Source organism: Coptis chinensis, chromosome 9 (genome assembly GCF_015680905.1).
Source record: "Coptis chinensis isolate HL-2020 chromosome 9, ASM1568090v1, whole genome shotgun sequence".
NCBI classification, from domain to species: domain Eukaryota; kingdom Viridiplantae; phylum Streptophyta; class Magnoliopsida; order Ranunculales; family Ranunculaceae; genus Coptis; species Coptis chinensis.
The window spans coordinates 70,692,973-70,714,319 of NC_141464.1; the positions used below are offsets into that span (position 1 = coordinate 70,692,973).

Genomic DNA, 21,347 nt, shown 5'->3' on the forward strand with positions numbered 1-21,347 from the left:
CTTGTACATAAGAATGGTGGTTTGGTATTTTTCCATGTAAGATTTATTTTATGTTTTATGTCCTCGTAAGGAAGTGTTGCAATTGTTTGCTGAAGACTCTCCTGCCTCGAGAACTTCCATGCCACTCTGCCTATATTTCAGAGTTCGATGCATTTCGAACTTAGTACAGAGATTTCTTTGGAAGATACCAGACTCTTAATGGCTTTGATGAAAAACTGGCCAAATGTAGAACATCTTCTCTTTGGAACGGTATGCTCATAAGGCCCTTGCAGACTGACATTACCTTCGAGCTTCCCATTACGCGTCAAATCGACGGAGACCGGGGATGACTTACCTTCGAGCTTCCCATTACGCGTCAAATCAGTTGCATTTGGACAATTTGGTGCCAACAAGATTGAATTATTTATTGTAAAATGTTTGCTGGAGGATGCTATGGCCTGGCATTGGAAAGGATAAACAATTTAAGCCTTGATTCTTCAGTTAAGGTAAAGGACCAGTGCCATAGCATTCTCTGGTCCTCTGCAGCGTCAAGGCTGAACAATTTAAGCCAGTGTTCTGTTAAGAAGCAAGAATGCTCAGTTATATATGATTAAAGAATATACAGACGCAAATTGCACTGGAGTATACGATCCTATAATAAGGGGGCGATATATATGAAAAAAGCTCCTGTGGTGAAGGTGTCAAAAGCTCCTGTAGTCCTGTTTGGTGTAGGACATTTGCTTAGAAATGAGGGGTGCCATCACCAGCAATTTTAGCAAAGGGGTGCCAAGTGCCAACCCCATTTTGTGGGGCTGTAAATAACGCGACCTATGAGGATCAACTGTGTATAATTTCGGTTAATTTCTTGATTTAATGGGTCAAACCGTCAAACAATTAAATTCCATCTTGCAATAACTGCAAGTCTTGACGCTGACCAGACTTGGTCAGTCTACTATAACCAACAAAATATTTAATGCACCAGCCGCAATCAAAATGAATGGCACACAAAATGCTAGTCTTACGTTAGGTTCAGTTACTATCGAAATGAGCAACAAGTCTGACGTTCTTACGCTCAGTTACTATAAAAAAAAAAAAGTCTTACATCATCCTTATATCTAAACTTTTCTAAAGATCGCATCGGTTAGCTACAGTCCCGCAATAATACTTTATTAATTATTTTTAGGTAATTTTTTATCTCGTCAACCATTTTGTTTGGACGGAATTGCCTATATTCAATTGATTAAATTATAACAACCCAAATCAAAATGTTCAAGTAAATTTGAAATAATAATAAGGAAAATTATGTTATTTAAAATAAATTTAAAATAATAATAAAAACAATTATGTTATTTAGACTCAACACACTTTTGTCCCTATATTTTTATTTATTTACGAATTAGTCACGCACATGCATCATGCTAATATATTTTAATGTACCTGATCCATGCACTGAATAATGCACAATCAGTGCTATTCCATCACTATATATAAAGCACGTCTACCACGTAGCCAATAAACAGAAACTCACAACCCCCATCACAAGTTCATGGCTTCATATCACTTGAAATTGCTGGTATATTTTCTTGTCTTAATAGTTTTCGTGTTGTTTTCTTCTCTCCATCATGTTAACTCTTCTTCTACTAGTCCTCGTGAAGAAGCCCATGCACTTCTCAATTGGAAAGATAGCCTTCATGGTGAAACGCCAGCTGCACTATCTTCATGGGTACTCCCACCTATTCATGCCAATTCTTCTCATCACTGTCGCAAGTGGTTCGGTATTTCTTGCAATAAGGCGGGAAAGGTTGTGGAGATTAACTTAACAAATACAGGTTTGGTAGGTACGCTTAATAGCTTCCCCTTCTCAAACCTTTCAAATCTTAATCGTTTGGACCTCAGTATAAATCAACTCAGTGGTCCCATCCCACCTTAATTTGGTAATTTACGAAAGGTAACCATCCTTGATCTGAATACCAATGAACTTTTTGGCTCACTTCCTGTAGAAATAGGAAACATGAAGCCTCTTGTGAATCTAACTTTGTTTGATAACAATATCACTGGTCCTATTCCACTTTCTTTAGGTAACTTGACCGATCTAAACATATTATTACTCTATAAAAATAAACTTTCTGGATCCATTCCTCTCGAAATTGGAAACTTAGTGTGTGTTTGTTAAATTTTAACTCATGGAAAGGAAATGAAATAAAATGGGTGGTCCACTATGGAATGGAATGGAATGGAAAGGAAATAATTTTAAATGGTATGTGTTTGGTAAACCTGGGAAAGGAAAGAAAAACTGCGGAAAGGAATAATCATGTTTGTTTTTTTTTATGGAAAGGAATAATTGTATTGTTGAGTGGAAACAGACAGTAGTAAGTTTCCTATTTATCTATTTCCTTTCCTTTCCTTTCCACAAAAATTTCGGGGGTTAAATTTAAAGACACAAAACCTTTTCCATTTGTTTCCATATGGAAAAGCCCATTTCCTTTCCATGGGTAAACAAACGCCTTAAAAACTATGGAAAAGGTGGACCACTCTTATTTTCCTTTCCTTTCCATAGTGTTTCCTTTCCTTTCCATCATAACAAACACACCCTTAAAATCTCTTGTGAAGATAGATCTTAGTGAAAATCATCTCAGTGGTCCCATCCCACCTTCTTTAGGTGATTTACGAAACGTAACCATACTGTATCTTCATGCCAATGAACTTTCTGGCTCACTTCCCGTAGAAATAGGAACCATGAAGTCTCTTATGAAACTAAATTTGCATGATAACAATATCAATGGTCCTATTCCACTTTCTTTAGGTAACTTGACCGATCTAAACAAGTTAATACTTTATAACAATCAACTTTCTGGATCCATTCCTCTCGAAATTGGAAACTTGAAATCTCTTGTGAAGATAGACCTTAATAGAAATCATCTCACCGGTTCATTCCCTTCTTCATTGGGTAGTTTACAAAACTTAACCATCTTGTACCTCGTTCAGAATGAACTTTCTGGATCCATTCCTTCAGAAATCAAAAACTTGAAATCTCTTGTGGAACTAAGTCTTGCTCAGAACAATCTCAGTGGACCGATTCCACCTTCTCTAGGAAATTTACAAAACTTAACACTTCTTAGTCTCATGTCTAATAACCTTTCTGGTTCTATACATCAAGAATTAGCAAAATTGAAACCGATCAACTTTCCTTATCTTTTAATAATTTTTCCGGTTATTTGCCACAACAATTATGTGATGGTGGACATCTTCAAAACTTCACCGCTAGTTCCAATAATCTCATTGGTCCCATCCCAAGGAGCTTGAAAACCCTTGAAGATTGTTTTGATTTAATTAGATGGAAACCAACTCACGGGGAGACATATCGATTCATTTGGCATATATCCAAGTCTTGACTTCATTGATTTGAGTAACAACAACTTGTACGGCAAGCTTTCAGGTAATTGGAGCAAATGCAAAAATCTAACAAGTTTTAAAATCACTAACAACAAACTCACTGGTACCATACCCTGTGAGTTTGGAAGCTTGACTCATCTAGGAATGCTTGATCTCTCATCAAACCATCTCACAAGAGACATTCCAAAAGAAATAGGGAACTTGGCTTCGTTGGTGAATCTCAACTTGAGTGATAACCAACTTTATGACAATTTGCCTATCGAAATTGGAAGCTTAAGTCGTCTAGAGAAACTAGATTTGTTCACCAACAATCTGAGTGGACCAATACCAAAAACAATTGGCAATTGCTCCAGCTTGTATCATCCGAACTTGAGCAAAATAAATTCAATGGCGAGATACCATCGAATTAGGCAATCGGCTCACATTCAAGAGTTGCTTGACTGAGCGAGATATGTTTTATGGTTCCATTCCACCTTCCTTTGCTCAAATGTGTAGGTTAGAGAACTTGAATTTGTCACACAATATGATCTCTGGTTCAATTCCACCTTCATTGGTTGAAATGCAAAGCTTGACTTCTGTTGATGTATCTTTCAATGCATTAGAAGGTCACGTTCCTGATAGCAAAGCTTTCTGCGAGTCTTCAGCCGAAGCATTTTTTAACAACAAAGGCTTGTGTGGTCACCCAAAAGCTTTACCACCTTGCAGATCTTCTGAAATAAGCAAAGGTGCAAAAGGAGGAGTTAAACCAATCAAGATCATCATTTTTTGTCTTGTCGGATTATTATTTCTTTTGATTGTAATCATTGGAACTTGGTCCATGTATTATAAGAAAAAGAGAGTTCAAGAAGAAGAGACAAGAGCAAGACGTAACGATTTATTTTGCATTTGGAATTATAATGGGAGAATGGTATATGAGGACGTTATTGAAGCAACAGAGGGGTTTGATGACAAATACTGCATTGGGGTGGGAGGATATGGAAGCGTCTACAAGGTGGTTTTGTCAACAGGACAAGTAGTGGCTGTGAAGAAAATTTACCCATCACAGGATGGTGAAGTGATTGATTTAAGATCATTTCAAACTGAGGTACATGCATTAACGAAATTGAGACATCGAAGCATTGTGAAACTCTACGGATTTTGTTCACACGTTAGGCACTCTTTTTTGATATATGAGTATTTAGAAAGGGGGAGCTTAGCCCAACTTTTGAGCAATGTAGAAGAAGCAACTGGTTTGGATTGGAAGAAGAGAATAGCCATCATCAAAAGTGTAGCTAATGCTTTGTCTTACATGCATTGTTGCATACCACCATTGATATATCGAGACATTTCGAGCAAGAATATTTTTTGTTGAATTCAAATTATGATGCTTGTGTTGCTGATTTTGGTATTGCTCGAGTTTTAATGCCTAATTCATCCAATTGGATTGCACCTGCCGGAACGTACGGTTATTTGGCCCCGGGTAAATTTTTCTTTCTCTCTTGTTCACTTTTTACATTCGATTCGTAGGTGAATTGACAGTTTTCTAACACACGATTTGGTTTATTTAAAAAGATCTGATCACGTTTAAATACAAATTTTCCATGTAGAGTTGGCTTTCACAATGAGGTTAACTGAAAAATGTGATGTGTATAGCTTTGGAGTGTTAGCACTTGAAGTGATAATGGGAAATCATCCTGGTGAATTTTTATCATCTCTTGCTATATCATCTTCTACAAGTGGATCGAATGCTTTGCTGATAGATATATTGGACAAACGTCTTCAACTTCCCACTACAGAACTCGTCAAGGAAGTATTGGTATAGCGCAAAACTGGCGTTTTCATGCATAAATGCTAGTCCTGAATCTCGACCCACAATGGAATGTGTTTCTTGCAAACTAGAAAGTTGCAAGCTATCTCTTGTGGAGCCATTCCACATGATAAATATTTCACATTTAATTGTTGGGTGAAGAAGTCTGACAGCATTATTTGTATTTTGAAGTACTTGCTACAGTATTTTGAAGTACTTGCTACAATCGTATTTCTTGATAGTGCGCCAAGAGGGGATTATTGTCTTTGGTCCAATATTCCAGTTTGTTTACTTTTTAAAATATCTACTATTAAAATAAAATTGTAATAGTTTATATGCAACACTATCTTCTGTGATGAAATAATAAAATCCCACGAGCGTGTTTTTCTATCAAGTATATTTTTGAAACCAGGATATTTATTTTGCTGCAACCTTCATATTTTTGGGGGGCAAGGGCTTGTTATGTTGTGTGCTTATCTATCCCACATTCGCACTAGCTTGTTATTTTTATATTTCAATCTTGAAATGCAAAACTTTCCAACACGCTCAAACCGGCTTGTACTGCGATATATGTTGTTAATTAGTTAATGGATATTGGAATATTATGTTTGCTCATATATTTCAAGAACATTTTAGCTAGAAAATAATACAAAGTGGGTTTCCTATGGGAATTATATATTCATGCCTACGACGCTGTTGGCCTTGGCCCGTAGAAGATGCCCATCAGAAAAAAAAAAAAAAAAAAAAAAAAAAAAAAAGCTGCTAATGTTGACTAATAGTGGGGCAACATTGACCCACCACTGACCCACCACAATTGATTTTATTATCAAGTGTGATCGGGGGGACAACATTGACCCACCGCTGACCCACCACAATTTGATTTTATTATCAAGTGTGATCCGGAGGGGTGGGGGACAACGTTGACCCCCCCCAGAGGCGGACCTAGGAGAGGGCTGGACCAGGCTTCAGCCCGGGGTCCTTTTGCTACAAAACAAAAAATACTATACTATCTAAACTACCTAAAGCCCAAAGCGCCCAAGGCAAAAAAATGCCCACATACTTAGAAAGATCTCAGGTGGTAGTATCACTTCTAAATTTGCTTCCAAACTTCTAATTTTGCGAAAAACCAATTCTAAAGGTGGAAGCAAATCCTGGTGAAGATCACCTATTTAGCCGCATCTTTGGATGCAAATTTTCGATTTCTGGATGGATCGCTGCGTTCTGATAAATGTGTCGCCACCCATTCCAATGTCGCGTGGGGGTTTTTTTTTTTTTAAACTTTTTCAATTTAGCACGACATTCGCGATTGGGAATGTCACGCGGGGTTTTTTACTTTTTCAATTTGGGACGACATTGGGAGTGTCGTAGCTACAACCGATCTGCGATGACGCCACGGGCGAAATTCTTGCGCCACCTGTAGAGTTGGTCGATTTTGAAAAAGTTTTGTCAAATTTCGGAGGCAACTACCACCACCTAGAGATGCTCTTAGAACTTGGGCTTGAAGGATTACACAATGTCACAATGGCATGGCTATCATCTTTTAGGCTTTTAGCCCGGAGAGAGTTGAAGTCCTGGGTCCCCTGCCCCCCCTGGATGGGTCAATGTTGTCCCCTCCCCCACCCCCCACTATACCGGATCACACTTGATAATAAAATCAATTGTGGTGGGTCAATGTTGTCCACTCCCCCCTCCCCACTGGATCACACTTGATAATAAAATCAATTGTGGTGGGTCAATATTGTCCCCCCTGGGGATCACACACAAAGAGTAAACAACTCAAGGCTTGGAATACATTGGATCTGCCAAGTCACAACTTATGAAGATGAATTATAGCCATCGGATGGGGCCCTTTGGGCCCCACACCGAACTGTATTATTAGATAGATTGTCATGTGAATCAAAGAACCTTGTAGTCTTGTACCATTCTTTCGTTTTCACTTCAAAATTTGCTCTGTGCTACACTGCTACCACAAAAGTCGACCATCATTATTGGGAGGGGGAGGGACAACACTAACCCACCACAATTGGTTTTATTATCAAGTGTGATTCAGTGGATCACACACAGAGAGTAAACAACGCAAGGCCTGAAATACATTAGATCTGCCAAGTCACAACTTGTGAGGATGAATTGTAGCCATCGGATGGGATCCTTCGGACCCCACACCGACTTGTATTATTAGATAGATTGTCATGTTAATCAAAGAACCTTGTAGTCTTGTACCATTCTTTCGTTTTCACTTCAAAATTTGCTATGTGCTACACTGCTACCACAAAAGTCGACCATCATTAATTGTACGGCTTTTTTCAACTCCATCAATTGCATAACATAGGATCACTTGATTGTATACTTGATCTTTGTCTAAAGTATGTAACGTCCAATTGTCAACTATATAAGGCAAGAAAATGCAATGGTTTACTAAAGTGGATTTTGGGTAGCTAGACGAAGACATGTTCGTATCTTGGCATAAATGAGTAACTCAATCAGAGATACAGAAAAACCATTTGCACCTCTACAATTAAATATCTGCATAGCTACGGTTTGAATGGTTTTGTGTTTAGTCACTATATTTTTATATATTTGCAAACTCACTAATACACGCACAAAAGAAAGTGACAAATATCAAGTTCAGTTGGTGTGCAAAGTCCCAAAGTTAGATGAATTGGAAACTATGATGATAACTATGTGCAAAATTTTGAAATTCGGCCACCAACAAGAAATCCTATATACAAAAAGTAGTAATCTAAGTCAATAATAGATCTCGATAAAATTCTACGGATGTATAAGGGGGTGTTTGGATTCTATTTATTTATTGCTAAAAAGTGTTTATTAGTGAAAAAATATTTTTTGAAAAAATAAATGCGTTTGGTCTCTATTTAAAAAAAAATTGTTTTTCATCCGAAAAACATTTTTTGGTCCCAAAAACTAGTTTTATGATAATTAGGTAAAACTTGTTTTTCAAGTTAAAAAACTATTTTTCTTTGAGGGAAACACTTTGGGCGCTCAAGGCAAATGAATTGCTCCAATGTTTTAGACTTTAGTACTTTATGTCGTGATATGCCAAAATATATCGAGAAATATAGTGCGAAATCTGATTTGATAAAATAGCTTTTAAGAAAAATCACAACCAAACATGTTTATTCAAAAACTGTTTTTAGAATAAATATTTTTTCATAAAAATGCTTTTTAAGAAAAAATAATTTTTTGAAAAAATGAAACCCAAACACCTACTAAGGTTCAATTTGTTTTGGTTTATAATTAACCTATGTTTAAGGTAATTTCGAATGCTTATATGGAGAGTTTGAAGCGATTCCTAAGTGTATGTAATCTGTCACACTTAACCTCTAAAGTCGATTGAACTTTGTTATTTTGGTGGGAACACAAGTGGAATGTTTTTGGTTTGGTTAAGTTTTTGTTGAAGAATGCAATAGACTAGTAAAAATGATTATTTTTTTGTCATGTCCTGAATTTCCAAACAATTAAAATAATGAATTATGTCAATCGTCAACGTATTTAATCATATGAAAATTGGGGTGAAACAAAAACCTAATAACCTATTACCAAACACTATATAAAAAACTTGAGATCTAATTAAAACCCAAAAGAACAATTCTTCATTCATTAATTCAAAAACTAACTTTATTACATTTGTCTCAAATCCCATCCGTGTATTCCAAAAAACTTAAACCAGAAAAACTCCAAGAGTGAATCCAAATCCACTCTATTGTGCAAGAGGCCAGATCTTCTTCGCCCGGGTGGAAAAATTATCCTTTTACACCTTACGAAAATAAATCGACACCTGTCCAATTATTTCACACCCGAAACGAAGAGTAGTAATGGTGTTAGATAAAGGCTAACAAAAACAATCATTCCATATCACTAAAAATAAGGAAAGCTTCTATGCGCGGAAAATGGGGAAACAAATCTCTACAACCTCGCACTCTTCTTCTACTCTCTATCGAAAAATGGAAAAAAAAAAAAAACAAAAGAAAAAGAGGTTTTATTCATACTCCAAAGAAAAGATTTTAATAGCTAGTCACGCTCTGTCTTGCAAGAAGGTTGCATTACTAATCATATAAGCACTAGCACCGACGTAAATGTACTGAACTTGTTCTAGAATATTTACCTATACCAAGTCTACAGGCAAGGGGAGACTACGGAAATTGCAATCAAAAGTTAAATTAGGGTCACACTAAATGGTCGAAAGAATGGAGATGAGGTAACACATGGCGGCCAACATGTTATTCAGCCTACAACATTTGCATAAAATAGCTGTTCGTTTGAGTTGAAACAAAATGAATGAATATCAAGAGCAAATGTGAGATGTGAATTGAAAATCTAGTAGCTTACAAGTTCCTATATATTGTCCAGGGGTGAACAAGTCGTAAGACCACTTTGCTTGGCGAGGACGAAAATATTCATGGTTTCCAAGTAACCAGCTAATAAGTTGGTAACCTCTTATTAACCTGAGAAACATCTCTATGTGGTGCTCTCAATAAACAATTTGAGCAAAATCATTTATTTTTTTTAATGATCATTCTCGTACGTTTTATTTGTCTGATCTAAGTAGTACTAGGATATTAGGAAAGACCAATATTTTTGAGTTTAAATTGAAATAAATTTGGTTCCAAAACCAATAATAGTTTGGCATCCCATGATATAATATTTCTGGTTCACGGATAGAAAATTCCATAATCCTCCAGATCCATCCAGTTCTTTGCAGGCTAGGACTAGCTAGATATTGAAAGAATATGCATGCTGTGAAAATTCTTGAACGAAAGCAGGCTCTAGATAGTGTACTATAGTTATTTAGCTGGCTATAACTGGCTGAATTTCCCAGTGGAACGACCGATGGGGATTACGGGAGTATCCTGTTTTCTTTAACACCTTGAAAACAAAGACAAAAACCCAAAAGGATAGGCTGGGAAGTCAAATTTCTATTGGGGCATGAAAAACAGGACGTATATGAATTATTTGTATTTTGATTACGATTTTATATTTTGTTGAACATTAAAATGACTTGAGTACATTATTTTAGTACTTCAGCAGTAATGTAGCAAGTAGCAAGTCACGTCCCTCTCTCTTAATGGAGAGGTTGCATGTTCCAGTGATTTCTATTGGGTTGTACTGATCCCAAAGCATAACCGAGGTTTATTTGATGGAGAAGATCCCACCTCAAAACGTTTGATTCTCTTCATTAAGCCAACTGATGATTGCAGCAAAGACGCCCTGAAATTCCGAAGTTTAGAATGAGAGAATATAAATACTGTAGTGATTTGTTTTGATTTTTTTAGTCATTTTCTTTTATTATTAACATAACACTGGTACTAGCCTTTAGTGTTGGTGTTAAATAAGGGGACACGTGTCGAAATATTCTTATAAGGTGTAATAGGTGATCTTTTCCACCCGGGTGGAGAAGATCCGGACTCGTTGTGCAATACGGTTTTGGAGATTAGTTTTAGAAAACTAGTACTTGTTGAGCCGATGTCCACACAGTTTTGGAAATATTGTCTTAATTCTTTTTGGAAACCGCTAAACCGGGGTCTATAAGGGCATCTCCAATGGGATAGAGTGAAAATTTTACACCCCAAATGTAAAAAAACTCTTTCCAATGGGAGTGTTATACCGTAGGTAATAGAGTATTAGTTGATAGAGAGGGTGGGGAATTCCCCCTCTCGCTATCAGCTAATAAAAAGCCTGGGCGACACTCGAACAGACGTCTGAGTAAAAACAAATTCGGACGTCACTTGGAGTGTCGTCCTTATCTATTTCTAAAGTCACAATTTAAAAATTTTAAACTTGGGCGTCACTTGAAGTGATGTCCCACTTTAATTTAAAGAGGGACGTCACTTGAAGTGACGTCTGAGTTTAAAATTAAACTTTTTTACACTTTTCCATTGGGAACAATAGAGAGTGGATATTTATAGACTCTACAATAATTTACAATTGGAGTAGTAAATCCTAATGGCATCTAGGTGGCGCCTATGTGGAGGTGTAATTTTACACCCCCCATTGGAGATGCCCTAAATAGACTTATTGGAGAAAATTGATAAGAGCCCAAAATTGTTTTGAGAGAGTTGAGAGATCCAGGGAATGGTAAGGGATACTTTCTGAAGTCTAAACGTTCATGTAACGAACAGTTGAAGAGTTTGAAGTGAGATTAAGCACAGATTCCCTTACAACCCTTACGTACTCGAAGTCTCTAACAAACTCTCGTGATTACGTACTTCAGTATCATCCCCAAATCTGGTTTATTCTTTTAACTCTCATCTTTCCTTTAAGACAGGTTTTAGTAGTTCCATTGTTTGAACTATTAGACAACAGTCCACGTCAGCTAGTTTCTAGAAGAAAGTTTGTTAGTGAAGAAACTGTATTCTGTTAGTTAGTTAGATTTCTGTTTTGAATTCAGTTAGACTATGAATGTAATACTATATAAAGTGTAATTGTAGTTCATAAATGATTAATGAGAATACTTTCTTTCAACATGGTATCAGAGCAGAGAAACCAAATGGTGATCTCGATCCCTTTTTCAATAAATTTCCTCATCCTCAAAAATCAATTTCTCAAATCAAGTTTTCTGATCGAATCAAACCTTTGATTCAATCAATCTTTACTCAATCAACCACGAAATCAAGCTTTTGATTTCATTTTTCAAATTTAAGATCTATCCTCAATCAACCACGAAATCAAGTTCTTGATTTCATTTTTCAGGTTTCTTTCACATCAATCATCGATTTCACTAAACATCATGAATACCTCAACCAATATTGCTAATTTTGTTCCAATCAAGCTAAGCAAAGACAATTATCTGCTATGGAAGTCTTTATTTATTCCAATTCTAAGAAGCAATGGTTTAACAAGCGTCATCGATGGAACAGGAGTGTGTCCACGAGAAATTTTAGTCACTGGTTTTGGAGAATCAAGAGTTGATACTGTGAATCCAGAGTTTACTGAATAGAATAAGAAGGATCAAAACTTACTTATCTGGTTAAATGCTACTATCTCCGAATCACTACTTCCTTATGTTGTTGGAGCTCCAACAGCAAGAATTCTATGGAGCACTCTGGAAAAACGATTCTCATCAATTTCTCGTTCGCGTAAGCTTCAACTCAAATCAAAGCTTCAAAACCTGAAGAAAGGTAACTCAACTGTCTCCGAATTTTTACAAAAAGTAAAAGAAATTTCTGATAATCTTGCTGCTGTTGAGAGTGCTGTTGAGGAAGAAGATTTGATAATGTATGTTTTGAATGGATTATCTTCTGATTATGATACGTTTGGTACATCTCTGGGAATGAGAACTGAACAAGAAGTTTGGATGAATTACATGGGTTGTTGCTAACAGAAGAATTGAATATTGAATTGAGGAATCTCAATTTAATGCAAAATAATACGGTGAATCAAGCTTTTTCGGTTGTTAATCATAATCAATATTCAAGAGGGGGTTATAACAATAACAGAGTTGGTTATAACAATAACAGAGGTGGTTATAGCGGAAATATTGGTGGGTTCAGAGGAGGTACCAATGGATATTATAGAGGCAGAGGAAGAATTAATAGAGGAGGACATAATAATACTGGTTATAATGGTGGAAATGGTTATACTAGTGGTCACAGTGGTGGTGGTTTTCCGCAGCAGTCTAATAACCAAATCAACACTGCAAACAAGTGTTTTCAATCTGGACCTGCTAGTACAAGACCAGTTTGCCAAATTTGTGGAAAGCTAGGTCATTATGCTATTGATTGTTATGACCGTATGAATTTTGCCTTCCAAGGTAAGATTCCACCAAAGACTTTAAAGGCTATGGTAGCCCACAGGAGCAATGAAACATCAACATCAACTTATGGAAACACTCAATACAGTTCTCAACATGATGGACAATATGATCCTACTGTAAGTTCAAGCTGGTATATGGATAGTGGTGCAACCAACCACATGACTTCTGATGTTGGAAATCTGAATTATCATCAACCTTATCATGGAGGAGATCAAGTTCAGGTTGGAGATGGTCTCAATCTTAACATTGCAAACACTGGTAAAGCACTTCTAAAAACTCCTACTCAATCTACTTTCCAGTTAAACAATATCTTACATATTCTTAAGATTTCATAAAACCTTGTCTCTGTACACAAATTTACTAGTGACAATGACTGCACTATTATATTTACATCATCTCATTTCTTTGTCAAGGACAACAAAACACAGAAGATCCGTTTTCAGGGACAAACTAAGCATGGTCTTTATCTCATTTCATTATCATCCACTGGTCAAGAGTCACATTTGCATACAAAGATTCATTGGTGAAAGATCAAGTTCGAAAGATTTGGCACCAAAGATTAGGACATCTAGCTAGTTCTATTGCATAAAAGTTCTTCATCGAGATGACACGCCTTTGAACCACGACTAGCAAGCATACTTTCTGCACTTCATGTCAATTTGGCAAAAGTTCTCAGCTTCCTTTTGTTTTGTCTACTTCCAAGTGTAATAAACCTTTACAACTTTTACATGTAGACCTATGGGGTCCTTCACCTGTACTCTCTGTAAAAGGATTCAAGTACTATGCATCAATAATAGATGATTTCTCAAATTACTGTTGGATTTTTCCACTATGGGTGTGTTTGGAATGCTGGATTTGAGGGGAGAATTCAGAATATATTTCCAAGAATTAGGAGTTACCTTGTTTGGCAACTTTTTGTGCGCTAGAATAGAAACTCCAAAACCCCAAAATAAAGGAATCGCAAGTTTCTATGGGGGGCAGAAACTTGAGATTTCTGTAATCCACAATTCCTTGCGGGTGAAAAATTATCGGGTAAGATATATTTTCTACTTCTTTAAAACCTCTCGTACATCCCACTCGATTTCTCTACCAACACTAGTCGAAAACTCGTCCATTTTTTCTCTGCAACTCGTCCAAGGTGCACTCTCTCACTTGTTTATGTTGGTTTTTCATCTCTTATCTCTCATCTCTCATCTCTCATCCCTCATTATTCTTGTTGTTGTTGTTTGCACAGTTCTATAATTCTTATCTTTTTTCTTTCTACTTTTTATGCTTTATATTAAATTTCTAGTTCTCTTGATTATGTATCAATAGCTTACTGTTTTGAACATAAGGTTTAATCTGGAATCATCTTAAATGAACATGGCCAATAAGCAAGTAAAAGTGACTTCATTGAAATTCTTGACATGTAAATGGCGACTTGTGAGTCACGAAAACAACAAATATTAGAATCTCATAACAATAAAGTTGAAAATCCAGACATGTACAACACCAACAAGTACTGCTGCCGAACAAAACCAATTTATTCTACACCTCGTCGCCCTCGTATAACTTGAGAACTTGGGCACATGCTGCCAAAGGCTCATCCTTGATGAATCCCAAGTTGTTGGCAAAACGATTGTTTGAGTTGATCCCATTGTTGTTTGTAAGAATTACATGAGCCCTCTCACGTCCAAGCATGGTGATGCAGTCTTTCGAGGGTCACGATAAGACCGATTCACCGCAACCGATCATCATGGTCATCCGCAAATGAAACTTCATATGCTCCACTTTAGTCTGTCATCACTTCAGTACTGTAAACCACCTACAGGGTGTCTCTTAGTTTGCACTCTACCCTGATCCTAGCCTCTGGAAATACCGTAATCATCATAATCAATTTTGAAATACAAAACCAGCTCCTAGCATATGTGAAGAATATTTTCAGTAAAAATTTAATATATGTTCCACCCACTTGTAACATTTTCTCTTTTTTATAGATCGTTTTAGTATTTTAGTGTGTCAACAACGAGATTGTCTGCCTTATTGGAATAAGTATTTTAGTACCCAGCAGTAAATATTATGCATTTGTGTATGCAACTATAGTTATAGACAAGATCAGGCATAAGAGTCGCTACTAAATTATATTCATTTATAATAAGATGCTACAAGACCCATAATAAAAAATATGTATCATAGGTTTCAGTTTGTGGATTAAGGGTTGGCAGATCTAAACTCAAATACTTTGCCTTAATCAATATATAATAGTCAGATCTGAAATCAGTATAGTATACCTGCGATGTATGTAGTGACGGGGGTTTCAAAACCACATTTGCAAGTGTCACAGTAAACACGACCATGTAGAATTAAAGGGTTCCTCACTGTTGATGGCTTACTGTTGCAATGCTTATTAAGTAAATGTTTTTATGCATTTTCTTTGCATGTATGTATTGATGAATAATTTGATGTTTATAATATAGATGGAAGATCATACATATGATACTGACGATGAGAGTATGGATGTTGTTGTAGCTACATGTGTGGCTACAACGTTGTGTGCTGTAGGATGGTACCACGATACATATATAGATAAATTTCCTACATCCAATCTTGATATTGAAAGAGAGAAGTTTATGAATAGGCTGACTAATGGGAATGATAACGATTGTCGCAACATGTTACGGATGAATAAAATCTAATTTCTTAGTTTGTGTGATTTTTTGCGTTGAAAAGGAGGAATACAAGATTCAAAGTTTGTCTCTCTAGAGGAACATATTGCATATTTTTTACATACCATTGCACATGATGTAAGAAATCGAATAGTAAAATTTGGTTTTAATCGTTTCGGGGAAACTGTTCATCGTCATTTTACGCGAGTTTTGAATGCAATAATACGTGTGTATAAGTATCTTGTTAGACGACCTGGGGGACTTCCATATCCACAAATTGCCGAGAATCCAAAATTTACATATTTTAAGGTAAATTTATATTTTTTAAATATGTATTGTTTGTGGGAACAAAAAGTTTTGTTCTTATTCATCTAAAACTTTTCAACACGGGATATTAGGATTGCATGGGAGCACTAGATGGAACTTATGTCCCTGCAAAAGTCCCACTTGCAGAACAAGGAGCTTATTGTAATAGGAAGAAACAAATTTCACAAAATGTCTTAGGTGCATGTACAATGGACATGAAGTTCACATCACGTTTTAGCCGGGTTGGGAAGGATCTCTGCGCAGATAGTAGAGTACTACAATCTGCATTACGTGGCGGGGATCCACTCCTCCAATTGGTATGTTCTTTACCAATTGCTATTAAAGGACGATATACATATTGATTAGAAATAGATCGACTAATGAAGTGTTGTCATTTTAAATAGGTAACTATTACCTTGTGGATGCGGGATACGCCAATGCCCCTGGATTTCTTGCCCCGTATCGTGGTGTTCGCTACCATCTCAATGAATGGAGGGGAGGCAGAAGACCACAAAATTTTAAGGAACTATTCAATCATAGGCATTCATCGCTACGTAATGTGATCGAAAAGGACATTTGGATTGATAAAAAAACGATGGGCGATACTAAGAAGTGATCCATTTTATAGTTTTGAGATGCAAGTGAAGATTGTGCTTGCTTGTTGTGCTGTTCACAATTATATAATGACCATAGATCTAGATGATCCTTTATTAGCTGAGGTTGATATTGAGTTGGAAATCTTAGGGCCAGAGACAAATGAGTTGATCACTGAAATTAGTTATAGCAATGATGATTGGAATGTAATGAGGGACCAGATGGCACAACAAATGTTTGCTGACTATATGGCGTCGAGAAATCGTTAGATGACTTAGTCTTATAGCTTTTCTACTTGAGAATTGAAAATCGTTAAATGACTTAGTCTTATAGTTTTTCTACTTGAGAATGTTTTATTTTCTAGTCTATGTTTGGTCTGTTGCAATGTTTCTTGGATTGAATTTATGTTATTCTTTATATTTCTAATTAATAAGCATTTGTATCATGTTGCATGGGAACTCAATGATAATTTTTGTATGTAACTTCTAAACTGTTAGAAATGGAGAACAATCAATCACCTGAACAACCAAAAAGCACCAAAGCAAAAGGAAACTATGTGGTTTGGACAATTGAGATAGATCGTGTATTAACTGAGACGTTTCTTGACCAAGTTCAAAAGGGAAACAAATCTGAACAAGGTTGGAAGCCTGTTGTTTGGACTGTAACTATTGATGCCATCAAAGAAAAATGTGGAAAAGCAGTGACAAAGGATAATGTTCAAGCTCGCTTAAAGACTTGGACTAAGAATTTTAATATCGTGAATGAGCTTCGAGACCAATCAGGATTCGGGTGGGATGACAATCGCAAGATGATTGTAGTGAGGGATGATGTTTGGGAGAACTATGTTAAGGTAATTTTTTTAGTAATATAAATTTGCCTTTTATTGTCAAGGTGTTTTTTCTTAAATATTGGTTAAATAATTTGCAGTCACATCCCGATGCCAAAGGGTTTAGGTATAAGCCTCTCACAAACTATGATGAGTTAGCAATTATTGTTGGGAAGAATAATGCAAAAGGAGTTAGGCTAACACAGGGAGAGAGAACTTGATAAAGCAAGAGAAGAAGTTGAAAACAATGGCAGCAATGAGAATGATGGCCATGAGGACATTAATGGCGAAAATGAAGGAAGTGACAAGCAATTGAAAAGTGGTTCGGATGAGAAACAATCTACAAATAAAAAAGTTCGCACAGGTGATGCCATTGCCGCAGCTGTGACTTCCATGACTAATACATTGAAGTCTATGGTAGAGACCAACTCACGTGCACGTCTTCCCACTGTTGATGTGAACAAGTTATGCCAAGAGGTGAATAAAGTTCCGGATTTTGATCGTTCTCTAACACTACGAGTTGTTGATTTGCTTGCAGCTGATAAGACTAAGGAACACGTCTTTTATGGGCTTCCGAATGATTTTAAGAAAGAATGGTTGATGATGCATCTCAATGTTTAGAATACTACTTTTAAGAGGAGGTTTAAACATTCAAAAATAAAGTTTATAATAAATTTGGTCTGTAGACCTGTTGGTTTAGAGTACATTTTTTTTTTGAATATATCAACTTTGGTTTGGAAATTTTGAGTGGCCAAACAGTTGATTTGAGATTCGGTGGAATTTAGAAATGAATTCCGTTGTGCAACCAAACATAGGAATTCCAATTTGAGGAATTTTAACTACTTGAAATTGTAAGTCTTGGAATTATATTTTCAATTCCAATTCCACAGGAAAACTTCCAAACACACCCTATGTGCCAAATATGATTTCTGTAAAGTATTTCAAATTTTCAAACTTCAAGTTGAAAATCTCTTAAACACCAAAGTCAAAAATTTTAGATCAGACAATGGTGGTGAGTTTACAAGCAATGTCTTTGAAGATTTTCTGTCAAATTCAGGAATCAAACATCAATTCAGCTGTCCTCACACTCCACAACAAAATGGTGTTGTGGAGAGGAAACACGCATTAACATCATCTCGAAGTTAGGAAGAACCTTATTTGCTCAAAGTCTTTTCCTTTTCATTCCTGGGTAGAAGTATTTGAAACATCTATTTTTCTTATAAACAGACTTCCAGTAAAGAGGTTTAACTTCATCTCACCTTATGAAAAACTTTTTCATAAAACACCAAAATATCTTTTCTTCAAAAGTTATGGGTGTGCATGCTATCCTTAGCTACTTCATATACATCAAATAAGTTTCAAGCAAGAAGTAAAGAGTCGTTTTTTCTTGGTTATAGTTTAAATCATCAAGGTTACAAGTGTCTTGACATTTCAACTGGAAAAGTTTTTACTTCAAGAAATGTTGTCTTCAATGAAAATCATTTTCCATTCAAAAGTCTTCCTTCCAACCACAATGCATCTGAAACTTTCACAATACCTTTGATCATTCCCTTTTCTCAATTTTTACCTTCTTCCAACAATATATTTCCTTCATCTTCAAGCTACTCAGCCACACCTCAAACACCAAATTTCACTTACAGTCCTCCAGTTTCACATTTTCCTGCAAATTCAACTTCAACACCTATCATATCTCAACCTTCTACCTCTGTTCAACCTCAATCATCTCAACCTTCTACCTCACAATCTACACAACCAGTAAAATCAAAAACAATTTGAAGAAGACCAGTCCCCTCTGTTGTGAATACTCATACAATGAACACAAGGTTAAAGGATGGTATTGTAAGGAAAAAGGCACTTCACTCTACTAAGCATCCTTTACCACACTGTTATAGTGCTTCAACTATTTTACCTTCACTTCCAATATGTTTTAGTCAAGCTTTCAAGCAAAAAGAGTGGAGAGAAGCCATGGCTGAAGAATACAATGCATTACTCAAGACAAATACTTGGACCTTGGTTCCTTATAGGAATCAAAATGTACTGCAGAACAAGTGGGTATTTCGAATCAAGCAAACTGCTGAAGGTAAACTAGACAAGTTGAAAGCTAGATTGGTGGCTAAAGGGTTTCAACAAAAGGTGGAGTTGATTTCGATGAAATATCTGATCTGTAGCAAAGCCTGCTACAATAAGATTGGTTCTTACCATTGCGGTTCAAAATGACTGGGTCATCAAACAATTGGATGTTAGCACTGCCTTCCTTCATGGTCACTTAAGAGAAGAGGTTTACATGGCACAGCCTGCTGGTTTTATCAACAAGGACAAGCCATCATTTGTTTGTAAGTTAAACAAATCTTTATATGGCCTAAAACTGGCTCCTCGTGCCTAGTACTCTGAACTTATGGGAGCTTTACTTGCATTGGGTTTTCAGACGTATGAAGCAGATCACTCACTCTTTGTACAAATTCATCAAGACCTAGTTACTTACATATTGGTGTATGTTGATGACATCTTACTGACAGGAAATTCATTGTCGCATTGTGAAACAATAGTTCAGAGGTTGAGCATACAGTTTGCAATGAAAGACTTGGGGAATATAAGTTACTTTCTAGGTTTGCAGATTACAAGGACTAAAAACTATATGTTTTTATGTCAGACTAAATATATTTTGGATATTCTTCAAAAGCATGATATGTCGAAGCAAAGCTGTCTCCACCCAAAATTTGCTACTAATTCAAGACTTGATAATATCAATTGGAGATTTATTAGAAGACTCTACAAAATACTGAGACAAATAGTTGGAGCCTTGCAATATCTTACATGGAGCGAGACCAGGATGTTTCTTTCTCAAGAATCGGGTTTTGTCGGACCTGAAATTTCCAAGAACTACTCATTTAGTCAGTAGCGAAAAGGATTTTAAGATATCTCAAAGGTACTTTAGATTATGGAATAATGATAAGAAAAGGAAGTTCACAAATTCAAGCCTTTTCCCGCCGATTGGGCTGGATCGATTGTCGAAGACAGAAGATCTACATGTGGCTACCTAGTATTCTATGGAAATACTCCAATTTCTTGGTCAGCAAAGAAGCAACCCTCTTGTCTCAAGATCAAGTCACAGTCCGAGTACCGGTCATTAGCTCACACTGCAGCAGAACTTCCGTGGCTTAAAAACTTATTCAGAGATCTACACATTCCTATTTACACTCAACCACTCTTGTGGTGTGATAACATCAGTGCCATCTCATTAGCCTCAAAACCAGTGTTTCATGCACGCACTAAACATATTGAAGTGGATTACCATTTCGTAAGAGAACTTGTCACAAGCAAAGCAATTCAAATAAAGTATGTCTGCAGCCAAGATCAACTAGCAGACATTCTGACAAAAGGCTTATCAAAGCAACGTCATCTCTATCTCCAATCCAAGCTATCAGTAGTTTCTAAACCTACTTCTGCTTGAGGGGGTATATTAGACAACAGTCCACGTCAGCTAGTTTCTAGAAGAAAGTTTGTTAGTGAAGAAACTGTATTCTGTTAGTTAGTTAGATTTCTGTTTTGAATTCAGTTAGCCTATGAATGTAATACTATATAAAGTGTAATTGTAGTTCATAAATGATTAATGAGAATACTTTCTTTCAACATGAACGTTTGTGTGTATTTTCATATTTTCAACAGGAAGGTAGTATTTTGTGTAAATGATTCATGAGTATGGAAGAAACATACAGAATATTGTGGTTAAACTGGAAACCTTGAGAATGAAACTTAAAACGATGAGAACAAGGAGTGCGTTTATGCTATTGTTCCTATAAATTTTCTTGTTTATAAGACTTGTTGGGATTCTACATTGCAGGCGCTTAATTAGGAGGAATTGAAGAACTGCCTAAACATGGATGAAATTTCTTTGACGACTAATTCTAAGAAGCAAAAGTTGGTTGAAGGAAAGAATAGTGGTAGGAGAGAAAATAGGATTAGTCATTTACCTGATGACATGCTTCAGGAGTGAGGAGCATTCTGGGTAAGGAGTTATCTCTTTACAAACTATCCTCCCTAGATACT

At 36.3% G+C, this 21,347-nt stretch overlaps 2 protein-coding genes across 2 annotated transcripts; both read left to right on the plus strand.

The window, feature by feature from the left end:
* Positions 1-2,417: 2,417 nt before the first annotated feature.
* Positions 2,418-3,282, plus strand: LOC147477743 (uncharacterized). The gene has a single exon (XM_086586068.1). It carries the CDS (start codon positions 2,494-2,496, stop codon positions 3,280-3,282), a length of 789 nt encoding a protein of 262 aa, XP_086442194.1. The 5' UTR covers positions 2,418-2,493.
* A 608-nt stretch (positions 3,283-3,890) lies between these two features.
* On the plus strand, positions 3,891-5,527 carry LOC147477744 (MDIS1-interacting receptor like kinase 2-like). Its single transcript, XM_086583825.1, is given in 4 exon segments — positions 3,891-4,714; positions 4,717-4,831; positions 4,959-5,167; positions 5,169-5,527. Coding segments are annotated over 4 exon segments (1,293 nt in total). The 5' UTR covers positions 3,891-3,895; the 3' UTR covers positions 5,319-5,527.
* Positions 5,528-21,347: the final 15,820 nt, after the last annotated feature.

Bases quoted from the DNA above. Each gene is read 5' to 3' on its own strand.
- LOC147477743 (XM_086586068.1), top strand. From the start codon at position 2,494: ATGGAAAAGGTGGACCACTCTTATTTTCCTTTCCTTTCCATAGTGTTT.